The sequence below is a fragment of the Lates calcarifer genome, unplaced genomic scaffold, assembly GCF_001640805.2.
Source record: "Lates calcarifer isolate ASB-BC8 unplaced genomic scaffold, TLL_Latcal_v3 _unitig_614_quiver_1390, whole genome shotgun sequence".
NCBI classification, from domain to species: Eukaryota; Metazoa; Chordata; class Actinopteri; family Centropomidae; genus Lates; species Lates calcarifer.
In genome coordinates this window covers 261-12,184 of record NW_026117846.1, presented here as the reverse complement: position 1 = coordinate 12,184, position 11,924 = coordinate 261, and the positions used below count along the sequence as shown (strand labels likewise).

Here is an 11,924-nt window from a genome sequence, read left to right as displayed (position 1 = left end):
TGGGTGGGTTTTCTCAGAAACAGTTGGATTGACATGACATTTTGTACTCACATTCATTTTTGTCACTAAGAATTAGAATAACTATAAGATGATCGGCTAACTTTTCATTTAGCACCATCATCCAGTCAAAGCTTCACTTTGTCTTTGGTTTATGACCAAATACCTGTAAATATATATATAAATATAATGACATTTGCATCATCCTCAGCTTACTTTATTGTGAACACACTAAGATTTTAAAGCAGGAATTGAATTGTAGTGGAATGCTTTTATACTGAGGTACCATACACTCACTGGCCACTTCATTAGGTACACCTCTTCAACTGCTCGTTAATGCAAATACCTAACCAGCCAATCACGTAGCAGCAACTCAATCTATTTAGGCATGAAGACGTGGTCAAGACGACCTGCTGAAGTTCAAACCGAGCATCAGAATGGGTGGGAAAGGTGATTTAAGTGACTTTGAACGTGACGTGGTTGTTGGTGCCAGATCGACTAGTCTGAATGTTTCAGAAACTGCTGATCTACTGGAGTTTTCCCACACAACCATCTCTAGGGTTTACAGAGAATTATCTGAAAAAGAGAAAATATCCAGTCTTGGTTCCAGCAGAATGATGCTCCATGTCATGATTCCAGTAGTTTCAAGCATAGTTGATTTTAAATTGGACTGCTTTCAGGCAAAAATAATGATTCAGTATTTGTGGAGGCTTTTGACAGCATTTACACCTAAATATAACAAATGACCCATGGAAAATTCAAATAAACTCAAAATGGATGATAACAGCATTATTTTTGCTTTTTGGTCCAGATGGTTGATAAGATAGTGCTGCTGGAGGAGGCTTAACCTGTCAGAGGGATTTATTATTCTACCATGGCAACTCGAAAAGTTGTTCTCAGGATATAAAACATTAATAGGCAAAATTATTTTTTAAGACCATAAATGTGCTATTGGTACAACTCCCCCCATGTAGTTTGCACTATTAAATACTGTAGGCAATCATCAGTCATCAGATCTGTTATTTTAAAGAGCTTTGTGATAAACCCCTCAGGTATGGACAGTGGTTCTCTTTGGAGGTTTTATCTACAGCAGTGCAACGTACTCATACAAACAGAACCCATGCTTTGCATTGAAGATTGTAACTTAACCAGTGACTCTAGTTGTCAAATAAATGTAAGAAGTTCAATGTTTCCTTCTGAAATGTAGTGAGGGAAAGAGTACTGGTCTTTAGTGCGTTACTTGAGGAGTGAAGTCTTCACGTTGTCTAACAAGTTGGTTCAAAATCTCCTGTAGGTGTTGGATTGGATTGCGATCTGGTGACTGTGAAGACCACAGCATATATTCACATCCTCTTCATATTCATCAAACCATCCAATGACCCCTCGTTCCCTATGGACAGATGCATTGCTATCCCATTTCCTGTTTCATTTTTCGGGTTTCACCATCGTCACCTATTTGTACACGTTTGTGAGTCTGAGTCTGTGTTATTTTTTAGAATATAAAATTGTTAGGCCACAAACAGTATGGCCTAAGGACCCTTAAACCATCCACCAGATTTGGCAAAAGCTCTGCGTGTGCTTCTGACTGGTTAGTTATAATCATACTCTGTAAATCACTGCTGTAAGGAGCCTAGTGATAAATGTTTAAAATACCTTTTGTATTATGTGATAACTGTGAATTGTGATGGTTTCCTCTTTAATTTAGTTCAAATAATTTTGGTAAGAAAAACAGAGGCCTATCTTTTTTGCAGAGCTAGAGCCAAACGCAGCCCTGCTACAACTACTGCTCACATCGGGAGACACTCCCCGTTGTGGTGTTGAGTCTCAGGTTCAGGCCAGAATTAAAGACCTGAGCCACAACCCTTTGTTTCTTTGTTCTTCTTCAAAAATGTCATAGAGTCAGAGGAAAAACACTCAAAAAGGCAAAATCTGATGCAAGATAGTTTATTGAGTAGCCACACAAATCGTAACACTCAGTAAACGAGGTCCCCCCGGAGTGAGTCTGTGCAGACTGAGGGAAAGCCTCTGGGAGCCTGGTTCTATAGTAAACAGAGCCTTCACAACAATACACAACTACACTGATGTTTGTGTGTTGCAATTTTGACACAGACCTACTTACCAGCTGAAACCTAGCACTTCTAAGCCCTACTCACCAGCATTTTAGAAAAAAGTAAAGAGGCCAGTAGGTGGTTGTATAACAGGATCATGTTTAGGTCAGGAGAGTGAAGAGAAGGTAATCTAAGGTCAGGTCCACAGAGAAAAGGTAAAAAACAACAACAACAACAACAAAAAAACAGGATTACAGGAATTCTAAAACTTCCTGTGTTATAATTTTTGATATATTAATAAGCACACAGTCACTAACTGAATTGAGAAAAACTGCTGCTTCTGCTGCTTTATACCGGCTCATCCTACCTCGAAAAACAGAAATCAGTGTGTAATGTTTAAGGTGTCAATGTTTGTAATATCAGAGAGCTCAGGAGTTCTATTCTAAGTTCACTCCTCTCCAGCTTATACAGCAGTGATCTGCTTCCAGCATAGAGTGGAGAAGTTCAAATGTATGCTGATGATACAGTAATACATATAGATGAAAAAACTGTGAATAAGCTGCTCTTACTTACACAGATCTTGGGTAATATTGCAAAGTGGCTTGCAGGTCATTGCTTACATTTTCATGTTCCTCACAACATTCAGTTTATGCATCAGGTGAGAAGCTACACGTCGTTTCCAGTTTACAAAACCTCAGTGAATGTCATCGTGAACTCAAGTTAAACTAACATTGTTGCAAAAAATAAAAAATAAATCTAAAAAATGATAGATTTTACTCAAAAATGCCAAATACCTGAAGCTGCTAAGGTTTATTTCCATGCTCTGATTTTTTTTTTTTTTTCACAGAAAATGTACTGGCACTTCTGAGCTATCATTTAATTTCTGACCATTTGAAGAGAGAGCCTTGGATCATAAATAGAGTAAATGGACGGGTCTGTTCCTAAAACACTGTCTGTCCTGCCTGTGATACAGGAACACAAGGTAATAACACTTTACAAGAAATGAGCCCTTTGTCCTGGATGTGGCTTGAACTTTGTTTCTGCAGTGAACATTTAAAGACTCACGAGCTCAAAGGTTTAGTTTCTTTTATTACATGATTATATGACATGTAACTTGTTCCTGGAATCCGGTCACTGCTGTAATATTATCATCATATGACAGCTTGATCACACGACAAACCACGGGCCCTCACAGCAGAGATAGATTTTTTTGCAGAAACTGCGTCCTCTGATTGGCTATGAGTTACAATCGAGACAGCACCTCTCTCTCTCTCTGATTGGTCGGCAGCCTTGCAGTAAACCAACGCTTCCTGGTCATTTGCAGTTGGAGAAATAAAGTCGTTTTTAAACCCGTGCAGCGGTGGGAAAGTCTAGCTTTGTTGTCTGGGGATCAGAATGTCACCCAGAAGCAGCCTGGTCCTGGTCCTGGTTGTCGTGTTCTCTCTTTTTATAACTGCACACTGTAAGTTTCCTACTTTAGACCACCTCAAACCGAAAGCCAGCGAGAAGGCTCAGGGGAGAGCGGTGGTCGAGCTGCTGAAACGCCTGCTTGGGAACAGATCTTCTGAGTTCATAGTGTCAGTCAACAGAAACCTTTCAAACGACAGCCTGGATGTGTGTGAGCTCAGGTCCACTAAGAACAATAAGATAGTCGCCACAGGCAGCACCGGAGTGGCCGTGGCTTCTGGTATTTACAACTACTTGAAATATTTCTGCAACTGCCATGTTTCCTGGTCCGGTGATCAGCTGGATCTGCCCCGTCCTCTGCCGAGGCTCACCGGCGTCCTGCGCATCAGCACCCAGCACAGGTCAGTGAGCCACAATGTTTGCATGATGACAATGAAATTCACGGTCTGAAGAACGGTTAGTATCGGCTCTTTGATTCGGCGTACATCAATGCACAAGTTATTACGCCAGGAACGCGACGTGGGGGTCGCGCGCGAGCAGGGATTCACGCCGCTCGCGAGTGTTTTTTTTTTTCCCACTCAGAAATTACTGCTAGCTAAATGACTACTTTGAGGCTGTCGAATTTACTGGAATTTACTCATTTACTGTTTTAATGTATTAAGTCATATTCTACAAGGGGCACATTAAATATAGTCGCTAGACAACTGACAACAATTTTTGTCTTATTTTTATTTTTAGTTTTTGTTAGGAATGGACAGTAAATATACACTTATACGTTCAAGTACTGTACCTAAGTACAATTTTGATACTTCAACTTGTATCTCAGTTAAGGTTCGTAGTTAGTCTTTAGGTCAAGATGTTACATACAAAACATGTGATCATCATAAACATGTAACGTGTGTTAAGATTAAACTACCCAACAGTATATAAAGTAAAATTTCTGCTAGTACTTCACTTCCTTATTGTAAATGTGTGTGTGTGAGAGAGAGAGTGAGTGAGTATATAATACTATATAATTTATTACATAAATAATCTAGCATATATATGCAATATCAGCAAACAATGACATTAACAAGAATTACCTGTCTTGTCTTATGTGTTGCCACTGATTTGATGAGCTAAAATTTGCTGTTTTCTAGCTGTGGTTTTGGATTTAGGATGGGAGCTGGCGTCAGGATCTCAGAGAGACACATATTACTCCCTCTGCATGCTTTTGTTTCAGGTTTGTTGTGCTGCTACTTTGAGTTCAGAGCAGTGTTTCCCACAGACTGAGAGTTGATTGTGTGACTGATGTGCACGCAGAAACTCCTGCAGTTTTGAGGGAGTCACCTGAATGCCTCAAATGCTGACTGTTGGTAAATACTAGAATTTACCTCTGTTCCCTAAATGCCACACATGCAGGCTATTGGTAGATTCTGGCTAGAGATACACAGAGAAGCCTGTAGTCCCCACACAGTTAGTGCAGTGCACACAAATCAGACAGGTGTGTGGCAAAAATGACTTCGTTTGAAAAGAGTGAAATAAGCACTGTAATGTAAGATTTACTGAAGTTGTACCAGAGTGGTTTTATCTACTTGGGTGGTTTGAGCCTTTGCATCAGAAAACCTATAGAGTTTTTACAAGCTTTACACAGTGCAGTGGTCCATCCCATCCCACGTCAATACTCCTCAGGTAACATGACTACCTTTCTCTGGTTTTATATTAACGTTTTCAGTGGCTGTGGCAGCCATTACTCAAGATTGTTGTTGGCAAAGGTCAGACATGCAGGCCTCTCCATGGATATGGCAACAGCCCATGTTACTGTTACTGTTTTAACTACAGAGAACTGCTGGCGCTTGTGTTTGAGTGACAGCAGGGGAAGCACTAATCATAAGTTTGTGATCTAAGCATTTGTTTCTAATCGTTCAGAAACAAAAACTTTCAGTTAATCAAATGAATTTGAAATATTGCCCAGCTCTAATTTGGCTGCATTCATCCTTCCCTCAATTCTGATGAGTGTCCCTGTCCATGCTGCTGAGAGGCACCCCCAATGGATGATTATGTGTTAAGAATGTTCACTTACATCTTGAGAAGATAATTTGTGGCCAACTCTGCAACACCACAGTGCTTCATTTATCATGCTTAGTTGTGTCGCATTTTACCTCCAATAAAAAAATTGCATGTAATGCAGTATGGATATTGCACCTGGCCAAATTGCGATTTCAATAATATTTGTTAGATAATTGTTCAGCCTTGGTTTGGAGTTCTGTCTAAATGGTGCTCATCAGAGCAGAAAATATTTTTCCTTATAATTCCAGAGTGCCTTAAATATCATCTGGCTAACTCAAAGCAGGCTGTCATGTGCCTCCCAGTGGCTTCTCTCTGGCCGTTCAATCATAAAGACCTCACTGATGATAAATGACCTCAGGGCTGGTGACGTAGTCATCCTTTCGGCAGGTTCTCCCATCTCTACAGAGAGCTTCTGAAGCTTTGTTAGAGTGACTGTTGGTTTCTTGGTCACCTCCTTGACCAAGGCCCTTCTTGCCCAGTTACTCAGTTTGGCTGGATGGGCAACTTTAGGAAGAGTCCTGGTGGTTCCAAACTTCCATTTCACAATGATTTAGGCCATTGTGCTCCTGGGACTGCTCAGAGTTTTAGAAATGGTTTTATACCCTTGGCGCACCACAAAATTTCAGCACTAAGCTCGACAGAGAGTTCCTTGGATGTCATGGTTTGGTTTTGTCCTGACATGCCGTGTTGATTGTGGGACCTTGTATGTGCCTGACTATGTCCAGTCAGTTCAATTTGCCAAAGGTGGCCTCCAATCAAGTTCTAGACACATCTCAAAGATAATGAAAGCAAAGATGATGCACCTGACCACAGTTTGGAGTGCTGCAAAGGTTGTGAATATGTTTAGAAATGAGAGATTTCAACTTTCATTGTTTTCACTTTGCCATTATGGGTTATTCAGTGTAGTCTGATTGGCAAGAATGGCATTTTAATCCATGTTAAATCAAATTTGCAACACAAGTGTGCAAAAATTGAAGGGCTCTGAATATTTTATGAAGCCACTGTATCAGAATGTGTACCTACTCCTCACAGTAGCAGCCACAGAACTTCAGCAGACAGAGGAGCCACTTTTGTTAAAATCAGTTACTGAATGATTAACTGTCATGGAAGTCATAGGGGTGCTGAGATAGTTCATGATAGATAAGGCTGCCAGTATGTCTTTGTCTTTGAATTCTTTTATGGTGGTATCTGGGGGCAAACCCCTAGTCCCCTTTTCTGCAACACAGCACAACAAAACCTACGGGTGCATGACAAACAGACCGTTTTCTCACATTATTTTTCATTGTTTACTGTGAGCACTATGCACACACCATGCATGGGCCCTTCTTTTCAATTATCTGTTGTGCATTAGACCCGCATCAGCTCACCCCAGTTATGTCATGTGCACAGTAGTTAGATTGAAAAAGCCACGGCACACATGGCACATTTTGGTTTTTCCCATGACTATAAGTTAATGGTGGCCACTTCAAAGCCTCATCATTTATGAACCACAGGTGTCTTGGATTCCACTTCCACGCTGAAAAAAATAACAGTACCAGTGTCATTCAAAATATATGCTGTTAAGCAATATGCATATTGTAAATATAGTAAAATATACTGTATAAGTAAGGAACAGGTATAGTAAGTAAACCTGGTAGTGTTGATGACCGAAGTCAAACTGGTCAAACTTTCCTCCTGGTTTTAAGCGGCTGTGCAGTTGGTAAATATCTGGACAGTAAATATTTTCCATTGTATTGCCTCCACAGTCCTGCACTTTGGACTTACAAGAGACAGATTTTTTTAAAATGAGAGGCCAAAACTGAAGCAGAACAGGATGAGATTTTCTGACTTGAACGCCTTAATAAGGAGTCATACTCTAAAAACACTGAATTCTATACTTAGCAGCGTCTTGTCCTGCTTGCTGTAAAGGCCCATGTCTTTCAAACTTGACACCTCCAGTCTTTAACGCAGGCTGTAATCAGACTATAGTCTCCAAGACTAAATTTAAATAACTCAAGTGATTTCATCTGATTTTCTCAGACTTCAGAAGACTCCTCCAAAGCCACAGAAGACTTTATTCTACTGTGTTCACAGGCTAATGAGGACTCTTCATGACTCTTTTAATAATCCTGTTATATCTATTATATGAGAACTGACAATATATGTTTTTTCTTTTTTTTGAGACAGTAACATGACAACCAAAGAAAAGGAAGGAGTCAGAGTAATAATGTGTTCTTTGCCAACTGCATACAAGGTTCCACAAGACTGTGAGGATGCGACAATGTGGTAATGCTAAAACAAAATAAATACAACAAAACCAGGCCTGACTACCACCTACCTCTGAAAACAAAACCCAAACAAAACTTACCTCTTAGCCAAAACAAATACAGGGGGTGACACCAACCAATGTCCTGGTGTGACTGTACAAAAGGAATGCGAAGGGTACCCCCAACTCAGCTACTGTCCTCAACCTCCCTCCACATTCCTCTTTCTAAACAAGCAGCAACTCTAAAACAATGTGCCACAGCTCAGGCAGGCAGCGAGAGAGAGCTCTGCAAGGGGGATCCTTTTATTGAAGGTCCTGAACGCTGAAAGGCCCATTTTTATGGCTGATTTCAAGGTTGAAGTCTTGAATGATCAGGGATAAATGCAAAAGTCATGGGTTTTTGTTGTACATCTTAGAGAGGAACACCAGAGGGTTACCATCTGAGAAAAAACTTTATAGGCTTAACACTGGACCTAAGGTAAAGCTCAAAATGTTGCAGGGTAAAAGGCAGTGCAAGAGCTTCCTTTTCAGTGGTGTAATAATTCAGCTGATGTTTGCTGAATTTACGTGAAAAGTAACTTAACTGATTGCTGCCCCGGTTATCCTCTTGCAGAACAGTCCAAGCCCCGACTGCAGTGGCATCAACTTCAAGCTTGAAAGGCAAAGAGTGCAACACAACATACCTTTAAGGTTCTCAAAAGATTGTTGACAATCATTAGACCATACAAAGGGCTCCAGAGGACTGGTTTTCAGCACCAGCGATAATAGTCATCCAGTAGAAATGCTGCTGCTCTCCTCTGGTGATTGGTTGCATTGCATCTTCGGGACACATCTGTTCCCGGCATAACTTTGCCAACAGCTAGGTCATTACTCAGAATGAAATTGACATCTTTAAAGGGCAAGGCAGGAGGAACAGCAACTTCAGAGAATCCTCTAACCAGGGCAGGCTAACCGTGGAGATGGTACAGAGGAGCAGGCGCAAACCCCCTTCCAACACCTTGAACAACTGCACTTGAATGACATGATTTGGTCAATAAAGATAAGATGCCTTCTCAAACAGTAGACTGAGAACCCCATGTCTCTCATCATCTTGACTGGTCTTTTGGATCCCCGGTTAGTGATACAAAACCCTCTGAAATGAAGGGTTTGCAGCAGGGTCCATCTTCGTTTTGTGTCGTTCCAGAGTCTAAGGGACAACACATGTAAACCCATGCTCTTTTGTTGTGGTAAGCTAAATGAAAATTGTTGCTTACGCATCAGAGAAAGGCAATCACTCATCACATGACATCTTATGACAGTAGAGGGCCTCGTGAAGAGGTGATGGCAATCCCTTAGCCCTTAAAAAGGAGGGTGGCCAGGACAAGGCATGAGACTGAAGACACAAACATTTTTTGAGTTAATTCAAATTCATCAGACACGGTTGGCTAGGCGAACTTATGCTTGGTGTTCACACTGGAGCCATTTTTCTCTGGGGAGGGGCCTCAAAGCGACAAAGCCCTACAAGGTTGCAGTCCTGGTTATCTACTGGCAGCAAGGAACAGATCATGTTAGCAGCACCTGGAGAGCAAACAGGGAAGGAGGAGATAGCTAACACACGGACCCTACCTAGCAGTCAGAGAATCCAGTTAGTTACAGTGGCCTGCATCTGAACTATTTGGCCACCAATATGCTGCTTAAAAAAGATTTTTAACCCATTTTCCAAATCATAATGTGATGTGTCATACATTTATAGTAATGAATATTTGATTTAGGCCGGAATTATGTGGATTAGGAAATGGAGTATGAGTCATTGATTGTGAAAAATGTTTTGAATAAACTTTGATCCAGAAGATCAACTTCTGTGGTTTTTGAAAATATCTCCACAGATTTGGATCCTCTGCTCTGTGATCTGAATCTTGCAGTGGTACAACAGGCATAAACGTGGTCTTGGTGTCATAGATAAAATGAAAATGAAAATACCTATATGTTCTTAATGGTTTAATTTGACTTTTCACAGCTGCCTGGATTACACACTGCAATTTTCAGTTTAATGCTGACAAGACATCTTTTTTTAATCATCTCCTCTGTTATTTGGTGGCTTCATTTTTTAATTTGCATGCTTGTTTGGTATTCTATCTCATTTAAATACATACTATGTGTCATTTTTAAGACTTATCAATTTGTTAATAAACAATATATTTGTATGTTTGTGTCTAGATTTCGGTATTACCAGAACGTCTGCACTTTTAGTTATTCCTCTGTGTGGTGGGACTGGCCAAGATGGGAGAGAGAGATCGACTGGATGGCACTCAATGGAATCAATCTTCCACTGGCTTTCACTGGCCAAGAAGCCCTGTGGCAAGAGGTTAGAGCAAATCTATCTGAAATCAATTAAACCCAGGAGCACAGTTAAAAGGAGATCTTAGTATCTGTGTTTGCTCTATTATTGGCTCTTAGTTCAATTTCAGTTTACTTTTGGAGAAGATGTAGCAAATGTTTCCGAGCTTGTGAAATGATCACCTTTGGCAGAAATAAATTGCATACTTCAAGAAGATAGAATGATTTATTCAGAGCAATAAGAGGAAGAAGATAAAATCGAAGGGGAAGAGATTTAGAGAAATGGGAGTAAAGATATTTTTTGGTTTGGACCTTTTGTAATGACAATCTCTCAGAGGCAGATGATACATACCTGATGTACATGATACTTAAACTCATTAACTTGTTATGTACCTTTAGGTTTATCGTTCTCTTGGGTTAAACCAGTCGGAGATTGAAGAGTTCTTCTCTGGCCCGGCATTTCTCGCCTGGAACCGTATGGGAAACATGTTCAAGTTTGGTGGGCCTCTGCCGCAGTCCTGGCACATAAAACCAGCTCTACCTCCAAGTAATGAAACCTCCATGCTCTATGTGCAAACATTTCTTTCTTTGACACCCCCTAGTGGCAGTGTTTAACACTGACACTGAGAATGATTCAGCATTTTAATTCAAACAGTTAAGGCTACAGCTACTCAAAGAGACCATCTCAGTGTTAAATATAGAAATCGTTTGTGTTGTAACTGTCACTTTTTTGCAGGTGTCAGATTTATTCATTCTTAATTCCAGGTTATTGTTGCTTGGCTACTCTTGCTTGCTTGTTATTCTTCAAGGCAGAGTTGATCAGGCCCTCGCACCAGTGGTGCAGTGTATATTTGACTTACAACAATTTCCTGTTTGGTGACAAAGCCGTGGTTTCAACAAAAACTCAAAAGCTTTGAAATTTAGCATCTAATCTTTTGATTAGACTGAACTCATCTGGTGTCAATTTAATTAATTCTCCAGGAGGAGTTTTCTTTAAATACATCTGTAAATGGCAAAAACCAAGTCAAATTTGCACACTAAATTCAACTTACTTTCTTTTAATTAATTAATTAATTAATTAAGCTAATTTTAATTTAGCTTACTTTCTACTGTGTTTAAGGTGAGTGTGACATTTCCTCTCTTTTTTTGCAGTTTAAAATCTTGGAGCGAATGAGATCGTTTGGCATGATTCCTGTGCTGCCGGCCTTCTCTGGGAACATTCCCAAGGGAATCCTCAGGTGATTCATTGATGTTTTTCACAGCATTTCAGGATGATATATTTTATGCTACACACGAGGTATTAAAGATTTACCAACACTGGGGTTTTGAACCAGTGCCAATGTTGATATTAAAGGCAAAAAAGAAGATTAAACAGCAATATTAACACACACACACACACACACAACATAAACAGCATTTCAGACTTGCATTAAAGTGATTATTATTTTATGGATTTTATTTTATGTTTTCACTGATATCTTTGGCACTTCTCTGATGATATTTCTGGTAATTTGACCAACATGTATGTTGATACATTGATATATCTGTGATAATCAGCCAGGCTGACAAAGGAATCTTTTTTATTATGACTGACTCAGTCCCTGTGGGTTGAGAAGCTTCTCTGAAATGTTTGAAGGCTGCTCCTTCATGTTGGAAGAAGTATTCAGATCTGTTACGTATTAATACTGCATCTCAGAATACCCAATTACAAGTCAAAGTTCTGCAGTGAAAATGTCACTGTAATGTATGTAAGAGCAAAATGTACTGCAAAATGTAAAAGTACTCATAGTAATGGCCTCTGTGAGGGTTATGCTATTATATATTCTATTGTTAGGTTAATACTGATGCATTAAAGTGTAAGT

General features: G+C 40.0%; 1 protein-coding gene across 1 annotated transcript; it reads left to right on the top strand.

The window, feature by feature from the left end:
- Window positions 1-3,338: 3,338 nt before the first annotated feature.
- LOC127142133 (alpha-N-acetylglucosaminidase) lies at window positions 3,339-11,300 on the top strand (the record flags this gene model as incomplete). Its single annotated transcript, XM_051069129.1, has 4 exons — window positions 3,339-3,853; window positions 9,943-10,090; window positions 10,462-10,632; window positions 11,215-11,300. Coding segments are annotated over exons 1-4 (818 nt in total), but the record flags the coding sequence as incomplete, so codon positions are not given.
- Window positions 11,301-11,924: the final 624 nt, after the last annotated feature.